At 44.0% G+C, this 23,942-nt stretch overlaps 1 protein-coding gene across 6 annotated transcripts in view; it reads left to right on the forward strand.

The window, feature by feature from the left end:
• CACNA1C (calcium voltage-gated channel subunit alpha1 C) overlaps window positions 1–23,942 on the forward strand; it is a 583,432-nt gene that overhangs the window by 361,085 nt on the left and 198,405 nt on the right. For all 6 annotated transcript variants that reach the window (XM_040436685.1, XM_040436644.1, XM_040436661.1 and 3 more), the window contains exon 6: window positions 11,109–11,264. In XM_040436685.1, coding sequence (XP_040292619.1) covers window positions 11,109–11,264 — 156 coding nt within the window. The remainder of the gene's footprint in view (window positions 1–11,108; window positions 11,265–23,942) is intronic.

The raw sequence follows: 23,942 nt of genomic DNA on the forward strand, positions 1-23,942 counted from the left end.
TCTTTAGACATCCAGAAGCAGGAAAAACAACGTTTATTTCATATGCAAATGAGCACTCGCAAGTGCCCAGGGGCGGCGCTCAGTGTGGCAAAGGAAGAGGCTGGGGGAGGAGTAACGGTTAAAAAGGCAGAGCAGCCTGGGCACCTACACACTGAACGCCGCCCCCGGGCACTTGCGAGTGCTCATTTGCATATGAAATAAACATCATTTTTCCTGCCTCTGGATGTCTAAAGAAAATAACAAAGGTACCATTAGAATCATGTATAGGTGTGCTACAGCGCCATGTAAGTGCTGTATATGGTCATATAGTGGTGACAGACTCCCTTTAACTCTCTGCTTCTTCTATCCCTTGGAGTCATGTGGGCGGTCTTATCAGTGATTGACAGCTAACTCTGCCTGACTAGCCATAGAGCATTAGCTGCCATACCTACCTAGCTTATAGGCCCCTTTCATCCTCCAAAGCACCTACCACCAGAGACCTGCTCACAACAACCTGGTGCTGACCAGGGGCTAGTCTGAGGAGCCTAAACTTTTCAGGAATCAGACTGAAGTAAGAAGTGGCTGAAATTACTTACTGACTCAAGGATTTATTTTTATCATTTTTGGGCTGGAAGGATGTTCCAAGTCTGAATCTGGAAGGAGAACTTGGATGATGGGACTTTTAGCACTAGACCCTGTTTCCTTTTTGCCTAGTCATTTTTAAAGAGGGAAGTAGAGTAGAACATAAACTGGCACACTGCAAAGATGGCAGCGCTTATCTTGAGACAAGCAAACCTGCTGAAATGCAAACTGCTGGATCCTAGATTTCCCTGACAGGAGATACTGAGGGACCATCAATCATCGCTCATAAATATTTGATAGTCAATACACCCCAGGGTGCATTTCAGAGCAAGAGCGGGTAGTAGGGGTGAGGGGAGATTTGGCACTGCAGATGGCGCACACCAGGAGCAGAGCTGGAGCCTTGTGCTATGTGACCATCCCCTATAGGCCAAGCAGATCTGAACTTTCCATATCTGTGATCTTCCCATGCCACCCTATTGAAGCGATGGCAGCATGGGTATTTACGGTGGTGACAGACTGTGTCTTCTTTGTCATGCGGAGTGCGCTAATTAAGCAGTAATGTCTGCCCATGCCATGCTTTGCCCGCTGCTCATGACAGACATACCATCATTTAGCTGTGGGCTTGCATCCAACTTTTCTGCTTTTTGAAAATCTCCATCATTGTCAAGCACTGTGGAAGCGGCGCCCGATCCTCCCTCAATTCCCAGAGCCTTCTAGCAACATGTGCTAAATTGGCAGCGTAATCATCATCTGTGAGGCTCATAACACTCAGCGTAATGTCTGCTGCCTAATGTAAGACATGGTGAACGGCTCTCTGAATTTCACTTTAAAACTCCACGGGCCAGATTGTTATCAGCAGATGGCGGAAGATAAATGACTCGGGAAATAATACAGATATTGATGATTTCCTTCTTGGATGGACATAGCCATTTAATTGGAAGAAAGTGCTCAGACCTCAAGGAACATCCGCCTTCCCCCCATCCCAAAAATGAAGACAAAAATCCCCAGTAAATCCTTGTGAGTCCTTGAGATGTCCTCTTCTGTCAAGATGTCAGCAATTCATTTTAGCCACTTCTTACTTCGATCTTTTACCGGTAAGTTGAGTGACAGGATGCAGCTTCAATCACATACCAAATTAATTCAGACCCCAGAACAATAAATTAATTAATACTCCCTGACCAGACCTCTAAACTTCATGCAGACAAGGGGTGGTCACCCTTGCCAGGCAGGTGAATAATTCCCTGATATCTTATATTACCGTTAGATGATGGCTGGATGGTCCACACCAACAAAGGAAGTTCAGCTCATCTCAAGAAACATGGCAGTGACTGGCTGAAAACTCCACTCAGTCGGCCACTAGAGCCTGCTGGGCTCTTAAGACTAGCCACTGGCCAGCATCAGGACGTTGTGAGCAGGTCTCCGGTGACAGGTGCTTTAGAGGATGGAATTGACCTCGGTCGTCCGAAGTAGTGCAAAAGGGGTGATTAATTTGGATGATGAAGGAATAATTGAGTCCAGACTTTTTATATACGTTGAACACAGCTTTACTTTGCATAAGCTTGTATCAAGAAACAATCTTCCAAACTTTATCTTGGTCATCAGCAGGTTTTGGCATTAGTTTTGGCAGGCAATCACTCTTAGCTCTGCTATATCTGTACTCTCTCAGCTCTGCTATGTCGGCTGGATTAAATAGGAACTTTTCCTCTTCTGCTGGAACTTAGCTTTCTGACTCTCACTGTAATCCTTAGAAAACTTCTTCCTAGCTTCAAGCTTACTTAGCTTGGCTTTAGGCAATGCAAGCCCAGGAGGGGACATGCAACCATTTAGAACTCACAGGCAGGGCCTGTCTGGCAGGGACAAGGCCTGCTTCTCTCCCCAAAGAGGGTAAGGCTAGACTCCCTTCTGCAGGCTTGTCCAGGAGGGACGAGAGCCTGCTGCTTCCCCTTACAGGGGGTAAGCTACTCTGACCTTCACTAACATTGAACGGGTTCCTCTCCAGGGAAACTAACTCTGCCACTGTTGCCATCTGCTGGTAGACCAGGCACATTACATTTAAACACAACATTTGCAAGGAAATTACGAAGACACATTCTGCAGGACATGGAATAAATACACATGAGGACACAGGATACACCACAGAAGATAGTGGGGACCAGACAAAGGTGGTAATGCCACTCTGGGGTATTACACTTGCTCCTATAAAGTTAAGAAATGGTGGATGGTGGCAAGCCCATTTGGTGGCCGGGCTTTGATAGCAGTACCAGCCGTACTGCCCTGATGACAATATATTGCTTCCCTATTAGATAGGTTTGCCTGAAGGGAAGCGTTGGGATGGGGTTTTAGGACTACAATAAATCTATCCTTTACTTGCGCTAGTTATACCTTTTGCATAGCTGTTGGCCAGATGCTCAGCTGATGGAAGGAGCACGTCACCTTTAGTGATGAGCGACAGGGGCAATATTCGAATTTGTGATATTTCGTGAATATTTGGGCGAATATTCGCCATATATTTGCGAATTCGAGAATTCGTTATCTCCAGTCATTATTTTCTTGATTGCGGAAATCGACAATTGAAAATTCGCAATCAACACTACTCCTAAAGTCAAAGATATTGCAGCCTTCTCATTGGCCCACAAGCTAGAAGCAGGGAGGGATCATGTGTACTGATTAAAAAAAAAAAATTTAATATTCGAAATTACAAATATACATCACTATTTTCTAAATATTCGCGAATTCTCGAAGTGCCGATATTCGAGATAAAAATTCGTAATTCGAATATTCGTGATCAACACTAGTCACCTTCTGTTTACCAAGCCCAGTATACATGTAGTGGCTGTGACTGATACCCTAGCTCTAGTTTGTGTCCCATTCAAGCGGACAACAAAAGGGGACACCACATTTGCTGGCGCACGTTGGCCTTAGCTGTTCAGCAGGGCTGACGGGAGTTGGACGCCCGCCGATCAGGTATTGATAGCCTATACCAGGGGTCAGCAACCTCATGCACTCTAGATGTTTGGAAACTACAACTCCCATCATGCTCCATTCACTTCTAAGGGAGTTCTGTGAATAGCCAAACAAGTGTGCAACTGGGAGTCATAGTTTCACGCCAGTTGGAGTGCCAGAGGTTGCTGATCCCTGGCCTATACTAATAGCTTATTTACACTTTCAGATGATTCGGCACAGAGATGAGGGCTTTGTTCACATACAGCAATCACCTCCTCTGTAAGAGGACAAGCGATCCATTCAGCGATCCCCATAGAAAATCATTGTTCCTGCGCGGCAGATCGATCTTTAGACAGCACTCAATATCAATTATCGTAAACAAGTGCTTATACAAATTCTCATCCCTAATAACCTGCCAGATCATCGGTCCGTGTAGTCGACAAACAAGCAAATGCTTTTTTTTTTTCAAACTGAGCAGATTGTTACAAAAAATAATCGTTACAATGTAACGATTACAACGTAACGATTCTTCATCCACATACATCAGCAATGGATGCTGCATGTAAAACAAGCAGGCAATGAACATTCCTAGTCACATGTTCCTGCAGTAATATTGGGCTTAGTATCTTCTCATGTCATATATTCCCAGAATCCATCTCCTTACGTTGTCATCACACAGGGCAGATTTTGTTAGAGAATTTTTTGCAAATGAAAATTACAGTAGTTCCATTCGCTTGAAAGGAGCTTGCAGTAATCCATGTGCTCGTTGCCAGAATAACCCCATTTAGAAGAATGCAACTGATTTCGGATGCAGAAATTTCTGTAACAAAATCTGCCATGGGAGAAGGCACCCTTAGGGCTCATGCACACGAACAAATTTTCTTTCCCTGTCCGTTCCGTCTTTTTTGCGGACCGTATGCGGAACCATTAATTTCAATGGGTCCGCAAAAATAATTATTGTCCACATTACGGACAAGGATAGGACTGTTCTATTAGGGGCCAGCTATTCCGTTCTGCAAAATACGGAATACACACTGATGTGATCTGTATTTTTTGTGGATCCGTGTTTTGCGGACTCCAAAATACATGCGGTCGTGTGCATGAGCCCTTAACTTGCTTCCCTCGCTATGCTGTTAATGTCCTTTGAAGTCATCCATCATCCATCAATTCAACAGCTGTTAAGTGTAATTAAAGCTCTTTCCCTGGAGACATCTTTTGTCAGCATCCTGTGCCAGACAGAGAGGAGTTAATATAATCGTTACATTATAATGGAGAACTGCCATCATTCTCTATTATCTGCGTGATTAGGTAGAGTAAAACATACCTGTGTAATCCATATTATTGAGGAGTGCAGGAACCTTCCTGCCCCTCTATGACCACTACTTTATGTCACACATCTCCAGTGCTCTAGACATTTACATCCTTAGGCCTTCTGCACACGACAGTATTTTTTAACGTCCCGCAAAACGTGGTTCCGTTGTACCGTGATCCGTGCCCGTTTTTTTTTCCGTGGGTCTTCCGTGATTTTTGGAGGATCCACGGACATGAAAAATGAAAAAAAAATCTAAGTCAAGTTTGCCATTGAAATGATAGGAAAAAACGGACACGGATCACGGACATGGATCACGGACGCGGATGACAATCTTGTGTGCATCTGTGATTTTTCACGGACCCATTGACTTGAATGGGTCCGTGAAACGTTGGCCATGAAAAAAATAAGACAGGTCATATTTTTTTCACGGCCAGGAAACACGGATCACGGATGCGGCTGCAAAACGGTGCATTTTCCGATTTTTCCACGGACCCATTGAGAGTCAATGGGTCCGCGAAAAAAAACGGAAAACGGCACAACGGCCACGGGTGCACACAACGGTCGTGTGCAGGAGGCCTTAAAGGGACACTTCTGGGGTCTTTTCTTTAAACTCAATTGGGGTCATCTACCAAACTGGTGTAAAGTAGAACTGGCCTGGTTGCCCATAGCAACCAATCAGATTCCACTTTTCATTTTTGACAGCTCCTTTGGAAAATCAAAGGTGGAATCTGATTGGTTTCTATGGGCAACCAAGCCAGTTCTACTTTACACCAGTTTAATAAATATTTCCCAATTTCTATAGAAACTAAGGGGCACATTTATTAAGACCGGCGGTTTAGACGCCGGTCTTAATAAAGGCCCATAGCTGGTGGTGGATCTGCTGAAGTTATGAAGAGGAGCAGGCCTCTCTATAACTTCGGCGCATCCAGTGCCGGTCTAAATGTAAGCCAGCTTCCTAGCTATCTTACATTTAGACCATGTTCTACGCCGAAAAAAGATGCGGAAAATGATAAATAAGGTGGGCCTGTCCCTTTCCCCACCCCCAATTTTAGACCTGGTGTGAGGGGAAAAGTCACAGCGCAACGGTAATTTAGGCGTATTTCAGATTAGTAAATGAGCCCCTAATTTTTAAAGAAATTTTGTCTGTTATATAACGTTATAGACAGGAGAGTGTCCTTCTGTAGCAGCCAGCACAGAGATAAAAAAAAAAAATATATATATATATACAGCCAGGTCCATAAATATTGGGACATCGGCACAATTCTAACATTTTTGGCTCTATACACCACCACAATGGATTTGAAATGAAACTAACAAGATGTCCTTTAACTGCAGACTGTCAGCTTTAATTTCAGGGTATTTACATCCAAATCAGGTGAACGGTGCAGGAATTACAACAGTTTGCATATGTGCCTCCCACTTGTTAAGGGACCAAAAGTAATGGGACAGAATAATAATCATAAATCAAACATTCACTTTTTAATACTTGGTTGCAAATCCTTTGCAGTCAATTACAGCCTGAAGTCTGGAAGGCATAGACATCACCAGACGCTGGGTTTCATCCCTGGTGATGCTCTGCCAGGCCTCTACTGCAACTGTCTTCAGTTCCTGCTTTTTCTTGGGGCATTTTCCCTTCAGTTTTGTTTTCAGCAAGTGAAATGCATGCTCAATCAGATTCAGGTCAGGTGATTGACTTGGCCATTGCAGAACATTCCACTTCTTTCCCTTAAAAAACTCTTTGGTTGCTTTTGCAGTATGCTTTGGGTCATTGTCCATCTGCACTGTGAAGAGCCGTCCAATGAGTTCTGAAGCATTTGGCTGAATATGAGCAGATAATATTGCCCGAAACACTTCAGACTTCATCCTGCTGCTTTTGTCAGAAGTTGCATCATCAATAAACACAGAACCAGTTCCATTGGCAGCCATACATGCCCACGCCATGACACTACCACCACCATGCTTCACTGATGAGGTAGTATGCTTAGGGTCATGAGCAGTTCCTTTCCTTCTCCATACTGTTCTCTTCCCATCACTCTGGTACAAGTTGATCTTGGTCTCATCTGTCCATAGGATGTTGTTCCAGAACTGTGAAGGCTTTTTTAGATGTCGTTTGGCAAACTCTAATCTGGCCTTCCTGTTTTGGAGGCTCACCAATGGTTTACATCTTGTGGTGAACCCTCTGTATTCACTCTGGTGAAGTCTTCTCTTGATTGTTGACTTTGACACACATACACCTACCTCCTGGAGAGTGTTCTTGATCTGGCCAACTGTTGTGAAGGGTGTTTTCTTCACCAGGGAAAGAGTTCTTCGGTCATCCACCACAGTTGTTTTCCGTGGTCTTCCGGGTCTTTTGGTGTTGCTGAGCTCACCGGTGTGTTCCTTCTTTTTAAGAATGTTCTAAACAGTTGTTTTGGCCACGCCTAATGTTTTTGCTATCTCTCTGATGTTTTTTTTTTTTTTTTTCTTCAGCCTAATGATTGCTTTCTTGCGTGCTTGCTTCACTGATGGTGACAGCTCTTTGGATCTCATCTTGAGAGTTGGCAGCAACAGATGCCAAATGCAAATAGCACACTTGAAATGAACTCTGGACCTTTTATCTGCTCATTGTAATTGGGATAATGAGGGAATAACACACACCTGGCCATGGAACAGCTGAGAAGCCAATTGTCCCATTACTTTTGGTTCCTTAACAAGTGGGAGGCACATATGCAAACTGTTGTAATTCCTACACCGTTCACCTGATTTGGATGTAAATACCCTCAAATTAAAGCTGACAGTCTGCAGTTAAAGTACATTTAGTTAGTTTTATTTCAAATCCATTGTGGTGGTGTATAGAGCCAAAAATCGTAGAATTGTGTCGATGTCCCAATATTTATGGACGTGACTGTATATAGTATATAGGGAACCTATTGTCAATTTTCTGCTGCTATGAAGGAAATATGTTATCTGTTAGTGAAATAATAGATTAGTAGAATTAGGATAGGTCAAACAGGTATGACAGATCTGTTGTTCTTTTGATGGGACTAGAGGGCCTATTACATGAGCAGATTATTGTTAAGATGATCAATAATGTTAGTGATCGTCTGGTAGTGTAATACTGCTACTGATAATCTGGATCTTTTAACATGTCAAAAAATCCTGGTTTTCCAGCGGCAGATTGAGCTGTGTAATAAGCCCTCTGCTGTCGGCAAACAATTAGACAGTATACGATTCTGTAATAGGTCTCCTCCTCTAGCGAGCAGGCGATTGGCGGGAGGGAACGCTTCCCTCCCCACAATCATCTGCTCTATCTGCCTGTGTAATAGGGCCTTAAAGGGGTTATCCAGCCCCTATAATAAAAAAAGCCCGGGCACCTCATACAGGTTATACCTACACCGCTCCCGGTCTTCCACGTCGCCGGATGTTTAGAGCCATGGGACGGTGAGATGCAGCGACGTCCATGCGGGCATCAGGAGCGATGCTGGTGCCGGGGAGCAGGGTATGAGATGCCCGGGCATTTGGGAGGGCATTATAGGGGTTCGATAACCTGTTTAAGATATCCACAGAAGAGCACTGCACTTATCAGTGTAATGTGTGATATTCCAATTGAGTCACTCATCCCCCTTCCTTCTCTGGCCTCAGTGATTGATGTAACTGAGAAAGTAAAGGCTCTATTACACCTACAGATATTTGCTAAGATTATATAAACGCTTGTTAGCGATGATCTGGCAGTATTATACTGCTGCCGATTGCCCGATGAATCAGCAAACGCTTGTTCATCCGGTAATCGGAGTCTTTCAACATGCTTAAAAATAATTGTTTGCCGGTGATCGTGCCGTGTAATCAGCACTCTGATTCAGTATGGGGATGAGTGATGCCATTAGCGATCACTCGTCCCCATACTGAGAAGGAGATCGCTGCATGGAATAGAAGCTGTCTCCTCCTCTAGTGAGCAGGCAATTGCAGGGAAGGAACGCTTCCCTCCCAACAATTGCCTGCTAATGTGCAGGTGTTATAAGGCCCTAAAGGTGGATTTAAATGGACAGATAATCAGGCAGATTGTCAGGAATGAACGTTCCTCCGAATGTTTGTTCCCGACAATCTGCCCATCTACATGGGCAGCCAATTGCCCGGTGAATGAGCGAAACGCTCCTTCATCTGGTAAAAGGATGGTTAGTGCAGGCACCTAAATTATCTTTTCTGGGCGGCAGATTATGATGTCAAACAAGGATCTGCTGCCCAGAAACAATGCATCTCTATGAGGACAAGCGATTGCAATAGCCAATAGCATGTAAATGGGCACTTCACCTCCACTTAACCAGCAGTCAACTGTCAGGAAGGAGCACTTCCTTCCTGACAATCTGCTGCTCATCTGTAAATGCACCTTAAAGGGGTATTCCCATCTGAGACAATGGGGGCATATCACTAGGATATGCTCCCATTGTCTTATAGATGCGGGTCCCACCTCTGGGACCCGCACCTACACCGAGAACGAAGTGGGGAAAGTGGTGGCCCTTTTATAGTATTGAATGGGAGCACACCTCGTTTGCGCGGCCACCGCTCCCATTCATTTCTATGGGACCAACGGAAATAGCCAAGCCAGTGCTCGGCTATTTTTGGCGGTCCTATAGAAATGAATGGAGGGCGGCTGCACATGCGGCATTGTACCCTCCACAACTTTCGGGGCTCCGTTATTGGTATAGGTGCAGATCCCAGCGGTGGGACCCACACCTATCAGCAGGGGCGGACTGGGAACTTAAAGTGGCCCTGGAAAAAATACAAAAATGTCCACGTTTTGTAGTCAGGTCCAAATTTATGGAAGGCAGGACCAGCAATACCATATTGCGGCACATTATGCCACCCCAACAAAGCCAAATACCACAGTGCATCACAAAATACTGACAGCAGCACAAAATACATCCCCAACAACTACCACTGGCTGGCTGTGAGGAGGGCCCTGGTCATCGGCCCACCGACTTCAGGTACCTCCCTGTTTAGGTGTGTCTATTAAGACACCACCATATACAGTATCCATATTAGGCCTATGATATAGACTAGGCTGTGAATATACCATTACCATACTATCTATATACATGTTGTTTATGGTTACCAGGGGCGCAGGCTGTGGATCTCACAAATGTCCAGGGACCACTTCCTGATACAACCGTACCACGGTGTGTAATCCCCTATTGGGGTGCGTGACACATGGTATCACCATTTTGTGGTACACAACCTGGGATGTTGTAAAACACAGCATATGGCCTGGTACCCGGTAAGTGCTTACTAGCTCTGTGGGGATACATGGTTGTCCAGTTGAGGGAATGCCCTTCGCTTCTCTGTATACCTTTTCCATCTTGCCCTTTTTTTCTTCATATTTTTATATGCAATAAAGTTGATATTATTTTTGATACATTATTTCCACTGGCTTTTTTGTTACCAAATTGATGGAAGGCAGGACCAGCAATACCATATTGCGGCACATTATACCACCCCAACAGAGCCAAATACCACAGTCCAACACAAAATACTGACAGCAGCACAAAGTACATCCCCAACAACTACCACTGGCAGGCTGTGAGGAGGGCCCAGGTGGCCCCCTGGTCATCGGCCCACCGAGAAATTTTCCTGAAAGGTCTATGGCCAATCTGCCCCTGCCTATCAGACAATGGGAGCATATCCTAGTGATATGCCCCCATTGTCTGAGATAGGAAAATCCCTTTAAGCAAGGCTGTTGGCCATGCTAAAAGTCCAAACACAGGATGAAGTTATAAAGCCAGGACAGGAAGTAGAATTCATGGAATGGATATGAAATATTATATCCAGAAATCCATCCATCTTTTTTGTAAAAAATAAAATAAAAGAAATAACAATAAATAGAGTATTCACAATATTGTAAGGTGTTAACTGTACTGTCCCTTTAAGGAGGTTTTCCGGGAGTGGAATGTTGATGAGCTATCCTCAGGATAGGCCATCAATATCTGATTGATGGGTGTCTGATACCCGGCACCTCTGCCAATCAGCTGTTTGAAGAGGCCGTGGGTGCTCCAATGAGTCTCCTCACTGCATACAAGGCACAGCGCCGTACATTGTATAGTGGTTGTGCTTGGTATTACAATCCCAGGCCCATTTACTTGAATAGGACGCTGCTGCAAGAGAATATTGATGACCTGAGGATAGGTCATCAATATTTTATTCCCAGAAAGCCTCTTACAAGCAACCATCAGTGATCATTCCAGGTTAACACCTGTAATTAAAGTTTTCTGCTTTTGACTATACAGTATATCAATGACATTTCTCTGTGACTTGCCTACAGGTCTTCAGGTGGTGCTGAATTCTATAATTAAGGCCATGGTTCCCCTGCTGCACATTGCCCTGCTCGTCTTATTTGTAATTATCATCTATGCTATCATCGGCCTGGAGCTGTTTATGGGCAAAATGCACAAAACCTGCTACTTCCTGACCAACAAAGGTAAGAGGAATATCATATCCCCTGGAATCATTTAAAATAATGACAAAAGTCTCTAGTAAATATTAGTGCCCCTGAATATGCGTATATCTTTCTTAGGCCTCATGCACACGACCGTGCGGACCCATTCACTTCAATGGGGCCGCAAAAGATGCGGACAGCACTCTGTGTGCTGTCCGCATCCGTGTCTCCGTTCCGCAGCCCCGTTAAAAAATATAACATGTCCTATTCTTGTCCGCGCTTTGCGGACAAGAATAGGCATTTATATTGCCGGCGCCCGTTCCGTTCCGCAAATTGCGGAAGGCAACACGGACGGCTTCCGTTTTTTGCGGATCCGCGGTTTGCGGACCGAAAAAAAACGGCACGGCCGTGTGCATGAGGCCTTAATCTGAGAAATCTGGGTGACAACCAACACAACGTTATTACAGCTCCCTCATGGGTTGTCATCCAGCTTTCCTGTAGGCAGTTTTATCTTGTTATATGCTCCTGTATTGCTGCTTGATTAGGCAGATTGGCTATTCAGGACACTAAAAGCTGTGAGCTGGCCGCCTTACTGACTTTGGCTGTTTGAGAAGGCATCGGCGGTCCTGCAAGCGCCGCGGCCTTCTCCCTGCTCACCAAGCACATTGCCGTCCATTTGATAGTATCTGTGCTTGGTATCGCATCTCAGCCCGATTCAATAGGAAAAGCTGAGAGAAGGCCACAGCGCAACTGCAATCGCAGGTGCCTTCTCAAACAGCTGAACGGCGGGGGTTCTGGGTGTCGGACATCCACCAATCAGATACTGATTGCCTATCCAGAGGATAGGTCATCAGTATCTGAGTCGTGGAAAACCCCATTAATCAATTATAATTAGAAGTTCTAAAACGTTCTCATAGACTTCTAGATACCTGCTTGTAATCAGTGAATAGGAATTTTAGGCGTATGAAAACCCATACATGTCTAAAACTTCTCACAATTCAGGGATTGTTGCAATTGTATCCAACCAAGACCAGGAATGAAACAAGTAACCATGGTGCTTCATCGCAAAACTTGGAATGGGGCCCACCACCCTACTTTACCATGATTACTTTTAGCAGCAATTCAGAAAATTAAAAGCTTATGATTATTTTACTCTCTAATAAACAGGGATAATGAACACAGTGATGTCACAGTACAAAGATAATAAATATAGTGATGTCACAGTACAGAGATAATAAATATAGTGATGTCACAGTACAGAGATAATAAATATAGTGATGTCACAGTACAGAGATAATAAATATAATGATGTCACAGTAAGCAGATAATAAATATAGTGATGTCACAGTACAGAGATAATAAATATAGTGATTTCACAGTAAGCAGATAATAAATATAGTGATGTCACAGTACAGAGATAATAAATATAGTAATGTCACAGTAAGCAGATAATAAATATAGTGATGTCACAGTAAGCAGATAATAAATATGGTGATGTCACAGTACAGAGATAATGAATATAGTGATGTCACAGTACACAGATAATGAATATAGTGATGAAAAGAAAGATACAGGGGCGCTCCCCTAGTGTAACACCTCAGCTGATGTATCTCATGCTATCAAATGGACAGCTCCTTACCAGACTGTGTCGTGCAATGTGGGCACAATACTGGGATAAAACGTGTATCTCCTAAGTCTCAGGAGAACCAGGCTACTGCACCTTCCCACTAGACAATCATTGGACAGCCGGAATCACATCAAGAGAAAGTTCAATAAAAAAGGGAGTATAAGGCGCTGCATTGGATATAAAAATTATTTATTAAAAATTTCTAAAAAAAACAAACATAGTTAAGAAGCACCACAGTCGGCGTTCTGCCTCTGAAATACATTGCATGTTCTTAACTATGTGAGGAAAATGAAAACTTAATGAGGGGCTCACACAAAGAACGTAATGGATGCTGGAGGGTTCCCTATTGGGTCACCCAATCTCAATAAGTTAAAAAAAGAGAATTGATAAGAAAGATAGCCACTCCTCCTTCTGCAATGTATGTAGGACCAGGAAAATATGTATGAAAAAAAATTATTATAAACCCAAAATACATATAAAAAACATTTAAAAAAAATTTTAAATAAAAAATTTGCATGATCCAATGTTGCACACAATAGTAAAAGCAAATTCATATATTCAATTCTTGAAATAGTGTCCCCAAAATATCACTAAATAACGTAGCATATAAGGGTAATTCATACAATGAGGTAATAAATCATGACAGACACAGCCATACAATCATGTAATAAATAGTTGTAATGATTGATTTGATGTACAGTCGGTAATTATAGTCTCTTGTACAGTAATTAATATCCTGAAAACACATTGATCAAGGTGTCTTATAATTATTATCCTGCAAATATGTCTATTGTTTTCTGTCCATGCTGTTAGTATCAGGTATTAATAATAAGCAATTCAGCGTCCTGCCGGCAAGTGACGTATATTATTGTCCAAAATCATAGAGTCAACTCCAGCATCTTTATCTCATTTACTTTATCCCAATAGCTGGCTCCTACCATAGAGGTATGTGGGGCTGTGCACTTACCCCAGCCTCTGTTTGTCAGGTTGTCTCCTTTGGGAGCACGTGTTAGTGGCGCTTGGCGTTCCCCCCTCCTCCTCCTGCTGCTCACCAGGTGGGTATGTCGTTCTGGGGTTTTCTGGCGTAGCGCTCAGCCTTCTCTTTTCATTTTAGGAGCAAATTAGGTAAAAAATCCTTTCAAAACAGATAAAAAATATATATATATAAAAAGCCAGACGCGTTTCAGAGCATTAGCTCCTTCCTCAGTGGCTGTATATCTTATATTCGGCTTTCTCCATTTTTATTGTCTTATCAGAACCAAATTCCGGACTGGATTATTTAACAGTTTGCTTACCTGCAAAACCCGTATATAGATCAGTCATTCTATTCAATATTTTTTCTTTTTTAGTTATTTTTCTTAATCACTTACACATAGTGCTTCTTTCAATTACCCAGATAGAATATATAGTGAAAACTTTCACTTTTGGTCATCTGCAATTCTAATGCGGCTTCTATGCATTTTTCTCTTTACATAAGCTATTTTATTTTATTTATATTTTAACTCCTTTTTTGTTATTCTCAATCCTTGTATCAATTTACATTTGGAAAAAACACTTGCCTCGATTCAGATTAGAAACAAAACTAACAATAAGCTAAGTGTGTAAAAGTCACTACATCCTGTAATTATGAGATCAGTAAAATGGTTATATATTTTATATTGTCTATCTTAGGGTACTTTTACACTAGCGTTATTCTTTTCCGGTATTGAGTTCTGTCCTAGGGGCTCTATACCGGAAAAAAAACTGATCAGTTTTATCCTAATGCATTCCGAATGGAGAGCAATCCGATCAGTATGCATCAGGATGTCTTCAATTCAGTCACTCTTACGGTAGTTTGGCCGGAGAAAATACTCCAGCATGCTGCAGTATTTTCTCCGTCCAAAATTCCGGAACACTTGCTCGAATGCCGTCATTTTCCATTGAAATGCATTAATGCCGGATCCAGCACCAAGTGTTCCAGCAAAACGAACCCTTTAAAAATGCCAAAAAATAAATAAATACCGGATCTGTTTTCCCGGATGACACCGGAGAGACAAATCCGGTGTTTCAATGCATTTGTTAGAGGGATCCGCATCCGGATCCGTCTACAAATGCTATCCGTTTGCACACGGATTTCTGGATCCGGCAGGCAGTTCCGGCGACGGAACTGCCTGCCGGATCTTCACAACGCAAGTGTGACAGTACCCTTATTCAAATACAAATGAATTACCCTTATAAAGGTTATAAAGAGGAAAAGAAAAGAAATAGATATAAACGCATGTCCCTTGAAAATAATAGCTTCCCTGAAGAGCACAACGCACAACGCCGAGGGGAGATTGAGGTGCTGGTAACAAAACAGCCGGACCTCGATGTCCCGTCAGCCTTGGGCCCACACCCTGTCATCTCAAAAAGCCAAACAATTCCAAATATGCATTCATACCCTGTGGTGTCAATGTATCGAAATCAAAGATTCTTCTAGACTTAGGACGAGACATATTGGCAATATGGTTGCCACCTTTTCAATGTTGTTGAATGCTTTCTATTGCAGTAAAAGTTAATCCTCTAGGGTCCTTATTATGGCATTCTTTAAAAATCTTTAGATACTGTATGTTTTTCAAAGCCGTTCTGAATGTTAGTTATATGTTCTTATATTCTCTTTTTTTATTATACGCTTTGTCCTTCCTATATATTGTTTCCTACAAGGAGACTGAATCATGTAAATTATGTTAACTGTGCTGCATGTCAAGAATTCTTTAATTTACCATTTATATGCGTTCTGCGTAGAACATACCAAATCCACCTTTTTAGGGCCCCCGTTACTTTACAGTTCCCACATCTCCCACATCAGTAGAATCCTTTTAAATCTATCAATTTAGGAATAGTATCCATTTTAGTTGAATGTCTTGTGGTTGGAGCTACTTTCATACCCATTGGGGAAACCCTAGTATAGGTGATATTTGGAGTTGTTGGCAATAGTAGATGATGCCAGTGTTAAGAGTTGAATGGAAGAATCATTCGCATTGTTTCCTCTGTCTGTTTGGCAGGATCTTTTGAGCCAAAAAAATATTCCTTTCCATATTTCTAACCTCCATGTTTTGTGGATAATTTTTACTCATAAATTCACTGGTCATTTGTTTTGCCAGCCTGATGGTGTCAGACTCAGAAGAATGCACATAGTAGTATTAACATTACATCGATGAATGATACAGTTGAATTGAGAGCAGTTTATAATGTACCAATCACTAATCGATATGAAACACTATCCGAGGCACATTTTTTTAGACAAGACTCCCCCCATCACAGAGCAGGAACACATCACCAAACAAGACACCAATCACCAAGAAGGGCATACCAACAATCAACGACACAAAATCACAAATACAATTTGAGGTACAGAGAAATTAGCCCAAAAAATCATCAGTGGAACAATTCACCAATAAAAGAAGGACGAATGACACAGACACAGAAGCCACATCCTTACTATCCACAAACTTATCAGGGATCTCACTCAGAACGACCACCTCAAAGAAGAAAATCCGTAGAGGACAGGGTAAACAGACGGAACACAATCAGATAAAAGATACAGGTTCCATTATCAATTTGAGTAATTGTGTACTCACTGAGGCCCAGACTGAACTATTAAATAAATGGTTAAAATTTGCCCCAACAACCCTGTTAAATAAATGTAATGCCTACATAGGAATGTAAAAATTCATAAGGAAGTTGTGTTTAAAAAAAAAAAAAATGATGTAAAAAATCCTTGTGAAAGAGGAACACTTGTCCCTTCTAAATATCAGCATACTGAACTGAAACACAAATCTAAATTATATCCAAGATAGGGAATTGGGCAGGAGATGGCGACATTTAGAAGAAATGTAGAAACTGACATAAGAAACATAAAAAATCCTCCAAGTAAATATAATAATTTAACGAGACAGGAAATTCAGGCGTTTAAACAACAACAAAAAAATTGAAAATATCACTATACGTCCAGCTGATAAGGGAGGGGCGGTTGTAATACAGGATACAGACAAATATGGAGAGGAATGTAAGAAACATCTTACGGATGTGACAACATATACAGTATAAGGTCCTTTGTACAAAAAAAGACCGCGCAGCTCAAACTCTTTCCATAAGAGCGTGGATGAATAAGGTAGGTGGATGGTATCTTTAGATGCACTCGATCACTGGATTTAAGGTTCCCTTCACATTCAGGTTTCTCACCTCATAGATAAAAAGTATCATGCATATAAAAGTATAAAATGATATAAAATGATACTCAGAATCGCATGCCCGACCCGGGCTTCTGCTCAGAGCAGCCCCTGACGAAGCAAGCGAAGGCGAAACCCGGGTCGGGAATGCGATTCGGAGCATCATTTTATACTTTTATATGCATGATACTTTTTATCTATGAGGTGAGAAACCTGAATGTGAAGGGAACCTTAAATCTAGTGATCGAGTGCATCTAAAGATACCATCCACCTACCTTATTCATCCACGTTCCTATGGAAAGAGTTTGAGCTGCGCGGTCTTTTTTTGTACAAAGGACTGGGTGTGAATTGGAACCTACTTCACTACAGACCTGCTGCGCTCCAAGGGACTTTGTGGTTTGGGACAAATTTTATATACAAACTTTGTATATTTGTGTTAGGAACTTTTATATACAGTATAAAACTGGAAAAGGATCCAACTAATAAATATCACCAATTGTTGGTAGGTTTTTGTAAATAGGGATTGGAAAAAGGAGTATTATATGAAAGAGTTCGAAAACATCACAGAAACAGAACAGAGAATTCCTATGTTTTACTGTATGCCTAAAGTACATAAAGACAAAAGAAATTCCCCAGGTCGCCCCATTATATCAGATATAGGCTCAATTACTTCGAATTTGTCCCAATATTTAGATCAAATATTCCAACCATTTGTTAAGAAAACACCATCCTATATCAAAGACACTTCCCAAATTATTACGGTGGTTGAGAATTTACAGTATCAACCACACTGGATTTTGGGAACACTGGATGTGAGCTCTTTATATACAATTATTGATCACAAACAGGGGATACAAGCACTTGAAACTATACTACATAGAGAAGGAACATTAGAGGGGGACCAGATAGATTTCACAATAGAGGGGGTATATTATATACTTACCCATAATTATTTTTGGTATGCATTTTTTCTTCAGGCACCGCCATGGGTACTAGATTCGCCCCCAGCTATGCAAATCTATTTATGGCACAGTGGGAGTCTGACACCATCAGGCCATGGCTGGGGGAGGGTCTGGTACTCTGCCAACACCATATAGATGACATCTTGTTTATATGGGACAAAGGAAAGGAGGAGCTACAACAAATTTGAAATTCATCCCAAATATAATTGCAGAACAGGTAGTATTTTTAGACCTTTTAATCTCAGTGCGAAAAAATAGATTGATGTGCAGAACATACCAGAAATCAGTTGCAAAGAACAGCTATATTCTGTATTCCAGCTGTCACTTACCAAGATGGCTAATGAATATTCCCGTTAACCAATTTAGTCTTTTAAAACGTAACTGTACTCTGGATGTAAAATTTGAGGAGAAAGCTAAACAAATGACCAGTGAATTTATGAGTAAAAATGATCCACAAAATATAATACAAGCCTCTTTATAAAAGGTTAGAAAGATGGACAGGAGTACTTTTTTGGGTCAAAAGATCCTGCCAAACAGACAGAGGAAACAATGCGAATGATTCTTCCATTCAACTCTCAACGCAAAATATTAGAAAAAAAAGTATAAAGAAACACTGGCATCATCTACTTAGAGACAAAATAATTGGTTCCTTATTGCCAACAACTCCAAATATCACCTATACTAGGGTTTCCCCAATAGGTATGAAAGTAGCTCCAACCACAAGACATTCAACTAAAATGGATACTATTCCTAAATGGATAGATTTAAAAGGATTCTACTGATGTGGGTGATGTGGGAACTGTAAAGTAACGGGGGCCCTAAAAAGGTGGATTTGGTATGTTCTACGCAGAACGCATATAAATAGGAAATTAAAGAATTCTTGACATGCAGCATAGCTAACATAATTTACATGATTCAGTGTCCTTGTAGGAAACAATATATGGGAAGGACAAAGCGTATAATGAAAAAGAGAATATCAGAACATATAATTAACATTCGGAATGGCTTTGAAAAACATACAGGGGCTCATTTATCAAACTGGTGTAAAGTAGAACTGGCTGAGTTGCCCATAGCAACCAATCAGATTCCACCTTTCATTTTGGACAGCTCCTTTGGAAAATGAAAGGAGGAATCTGATTGGTTGCTATGGGCAACTCAGCCAGTTCTCCTTTATATCAGTTTGATAAATGACCCCTACAGTATCTAAACATTTTAAAGAATGTCATAATAAGGACCCTAGAGGATTAACTTTTACTGCAATAATAAGCATTCAACAACATTGGAAAGGTGGCAACCATATTGCCAATATGTCTGGTGCTGAGTCTAGAAGAATCTTTGATTTCGATACATTGACACCACAGGGTTTGAATGCGGATTTGGAATTGTTTGGCTTTCTCAGATGACGGGGAAGCTATTATTTTCAAGGAACATGTGTTCATATCTATTTCTTTTCTTTCACTTTTTGTAACCTTTATAAGGGTAATTCATTCGTATTTGAATAAGACAGACAATATAAAATATATAACCATTTTACTGATCTCATAATTACAGGATGTAGTGTCTTCTACACACTTATTGTTAGTTTTGTTTCAGATCTGAATCGAGGCAAGTGTTTCTTCTAAATGTAAATTGATACAAAGATTGAGAACACGGTAACAAAAAAGGAGTTTTTAAAAACAAAAAACGCATATAAAAACAAAAACGCATATGTAAAGAGAAAAATATTGAATAGAATGATTGATCTATATACGGGTTTTGCAGGTAAGCAAACTGAAATAATCCAGTCTGGAATTTGGTTATGATAAGACAATAAAGGTGGAGAAAGCCGAATATAAGATATACAGCCACTGAGGAAGGAGCTAATGCTCTGAAACGCGTCTGGAACTATATATATATATATATATATATTAATATATATATGTAGTTAAGGCTGCATGCAGCCTGTATTTGTGGGCGGGGCCAGGTCTCCCTTCTTAAACCCCCACGCCCGGTCTTGCCACGCTCGTCTCCGCGCTACTTCCGGCGACTTACGTCACTTCCGGTAAGCGCGCCTCTCAGGTAAGCTGTGGCGCACGCCACCCGACGCGCCCCTCGTCTCTCCTCCCGTCCGCCCTCAGGTGCGATCCTCCTCACCACCTCCTGGTTCCCCGTACCTCCGCGCTCCCTCCACCGCCGGCCGGTCCTCTCCTCCTGTTCTGCACGCCGTCCTCTCGCGAGAGGACACGCGCATGTGCCGCCGGCATTCCGATCCCCGCTGTTGTCTGCCCGCACAACGCGCCCGCCTCCGGGGGGGTGGGTAGACGCACCTCCGCTGCTCCGTCCACGTCATTCCTTCCCCAGCGTCGCATCTCCATGCCCCACTCTGTGCCTGAGTGTGGGGCTACACTGCACCTTTCAGGTCTGTCGTTTTCATGCCCCCAGGATCCCCTGCACTTCCGTTCCTCGGTTATCACAGCTCACCCTTCCCTTGGCAGCCCCATGCGTTTACCAGTGCCCCCCTGGTCCCCAGGCCAATTGTCCACCATCACACACTCTGTAGCTACCCACATCACGAGTGCCACCCAGCATGTAGACAGGTCTCTTGTCCTTGGCGCAGGCTTCCACGGCGCTGCTCCCACTCAAGTTCTGACCAGCGGGTCCTGGGGCCCATTCCACGCTCCTGCCAGCCGCACACCACAACGCAGTCCTGCGCTCCGTCCATCCTGGCCATCATGGGGGTTCCGGCCCTTGCTGCTTCCACCCCTCACATCCTCCGGCTGGTCCCCAGCGCTCACGCCTGGCTGCACGGCCCTACATCTCTCCGGACCCAGCAGGCCCTGGCCTCACTCAGTCAAAATTCTTACATTTGTGTCCTTTTCCCAGGTTCCCGTAGCGTTCGTGGTCCCCGCCGTACCGTGTCTTGACCTCCTGACGTCAGGTTTAGACATTGGGCTGGGTTCATACGTTCTTTTCAAAAAAAAAATTAATTTTTTATTTTTTTTTCCACAGGCTCTGCAGAAGGTCCCTGACAGCCACCCGAGGGAATTTTTAGGCTTGAGGGTTTTTCAGGTAGGTATTTCAGTGCTGCACCCCGCAGTTCCTCTCACCAGCATTCTGTACTACCTCACCTGGGGCGTTCAGGTGATGTTTCTGTCCAGCCTTAGCCTGAAGCGTTCAGGTGTCTGCTCTGTCCACCTTAGCCTGAAGCGTTCAGGTGTCTTCTCGGTCCATCTTAGCCTGAAGCGTTCAGGTGTCTTCTCTGTCCATCTTAGCCTGAAGCGTTCAGGTTCTTCTCTGTCCATCTTAGCCTGAAGCGTTCAGGTGTCTTCTCTGTCCATCTTAGCCTGAAGCGTTCAAGTGTCTTCTCTGTCCATCTTAGCCTGAAGCGTTCAGGTGTCTTCTCTGTCCATCTTAGCATGAAGCGTTCAGGTGTCCTCTCTGTCCATCTTGGCCTGAAGCGTTCAGGTATCTTCCCGGTCCTGAAGCATTCAGGAGTCTTCCCTGTCTACGTTTGCCTGAAACATTCAGGTCTCGTCCCTGTCCTCCTTAGCCCGCAGCGTTCTGCCATTATTGCTATCGTTAGCCTGTAACGTCAGGTGTCTTCCCTGTCCTTCTTAAGCCTGAAGCGTTCAGGTAACTCTACTCACATCCCCAACCTGAAGCGTTCAGGTCACTCCTCGCCACTCGGCCTGGAACGTCCAGGCCTCCTTCTCGCCGCAGTCCAGGACTCCTCCTTCTGGCTCGCTAGATACCCCTCTGTTCCTTGTTTTCACTCATCCACGTCACCCTGTTTCCCTTGTCAACCGGCACAGCGGTGCGTCCATCCACATCACCATTGGTTAGATCCCGCTCCGCAACTCACTCACGTCGCTCCTAACTTTTCCAGTCCTCAGGGCCAGTCGGGTCGCTTCCGTCAATCCTCAAGCGGTAAGGCAAGGGTATTGAATTCGCTCTCACAGGTACGTTCTCAAATACGATTACTCACGGGCTTAGTAAATACGGAACACGGTCCTCGTGACCTCTCCAGCTGCCATATTTTGTCTTTAATTCCAGGTCTTGCGTAAGATCTCTTCAAGTCCTCGGAGCCATGTCGCAAGTATCGGACGTCGACGACGCTTTGTCCCTCCCGGGTACTTCGGTCTCTGGCCAAGGCGGCCCAGAATCCCTCAGGAGATGGACCATACCAAGGCTCATCGCGGAGTTAAACAGAAGGGGCATCAGGCACACAGCGTCAGCAAGGAAGGCCGAATTATACAGGCTGTTGATGACGGAACCCGGTCCTCCGGAAGGAGAAGTTCCATCCCCATCCATCCAGCAGTCCCTGGTGCAGTTGCAGGCCTCCATGGATTCTCTCGCCTCTTCCGTGGCCGACATCAGGGCCAGGGTGGTGGACTTGGAATCTAGAACACCGTCATCATCCCAGGCGGTGGTCCCACTCACTGACCCCCCTCTGTATCAGCTCCCGGCTCCAGGTACGACTCCAGCAGCTCCCGTGGTGGCACCAGCACACTTCGTGCCGGACAACATCAGGAAAGACATCTTGGCAGGAAAGGACGTGAATCTCGCTTCCATTCTGATAGCGTTCCATGATGCCACCGACAACAAGACATTCGACTGCGGGGAAATCTCGGTGGTCCTTCGGGCCAAGGATGCCCGTCTCAACCACAAGCTCTCCGTCCCAGAGTTCGTTATGGCCTTTAGCCTTTATAGAGACGTGATCTGCTCCGCCTACCCAGCTCGCCGGGAGGAGCTGGATACGTACCTATACAGGGTCACTGATCTTGGGCACAAGTACGGCGGTACGGCCTTCTATGATTACCACCGCTCCTTTTCAGCCAAGGCCGCCGCCGCGCTGACCCAGTTCCAGTTCTCCGTTAACTGGGCCACTCTGGATATGGAGTTATTCAGCCGGCATTTCGCCGGTCTCCGGGCGCCCTCCTGTTCGACTTGTCAGTCGATATTCCATTCCACAGAGTGGTGTCCTCAAGCTGCCACGGCTCAACCAGACAGGGTCACCCCAGGCCCCTCTGGGGTCTCCCGCAGCCCCTCCTCCACTGACAAGTTAGGCAGACCCATCGTCTATCTTGGCAACAGCCAAGTCTGTAATAACTGATGCCGCGGCTTCCCGGGGGTTCGCTGCCATCTTCGGGTCCCACTGGTTAGCTGGTCCATGGCCGCCTCAGGTCAGTTCTGACCCTCAGGCCCTCAGTTCTTCTCCATTCCTGGAATTTTATCCCATCGTGGCAGCTGCCACGGTCTGGGGTCACCTCTGGGCCAATTCCAGTGTCATGTTCATTTCGGACAGTCAAGACTTGGTGGATATCATCACCAAAGGCCGAGCCAAGTCTGCCAAAATCATGTCTCTTCTGCGCAAACTGGTCTAGCTGTCCATGATTAACAACTTTCATTTTTCATGTTCCCATATTCCAGGTGTTAGCAACACGGCAGCCGATGCATTATCCCGATTCAACTTTCACACGTTTTTTCAGGTAGGTCCAGAAGCGGACCAGACCGGGGCACGGATTCCCGGTTCAGCAACCTAGTGTTGGATTAAGGTCACTGCTGGCAACCGCCAAGGACCTCATGCATCGATCCCTCTCCATCAACACGGCCCGCAGTTATCGCACTGGTTGGAACCTGTTTCTAAAATTTACCAGGGACCATCCCCAACGGGATACAGCCTTCATATCCTATATCATGGCTTTCATGGCCCATTGCCATGTCAACCTCAAGCTGGCACCCAACACCATCCGCTTGTACCTCGCTGGGGCGCAACATTTTTTAGTTCTGCAGAATCTAGAGCATCGCTCGGCGTTCACATCTCAAGCCGTCAAGGCCACCCTCAGGGGCATTGAGAAGAGCAGTAAGGACTCAACTCCTTCCCGACGGCCGGTCTCCGGCGAACTGTTCAGGCAGCTGTCAGCAACCCTAGATGGTAACCCTTTTGGCCCTTCCTTTAGTC

Source organism: Bufo bufo, chromosome 1 (assembly GCF_905171765.1).
Source record: "Bufo bufo chromosome 1, aBufBuf1.1, whole genome shotgun sequence".
Taxonomy (NCBI): Eukaryota; Metazoa; Chordata; class Amphibia; order Anura; family Bufonidae; genus Bufo; species Bufo bufo.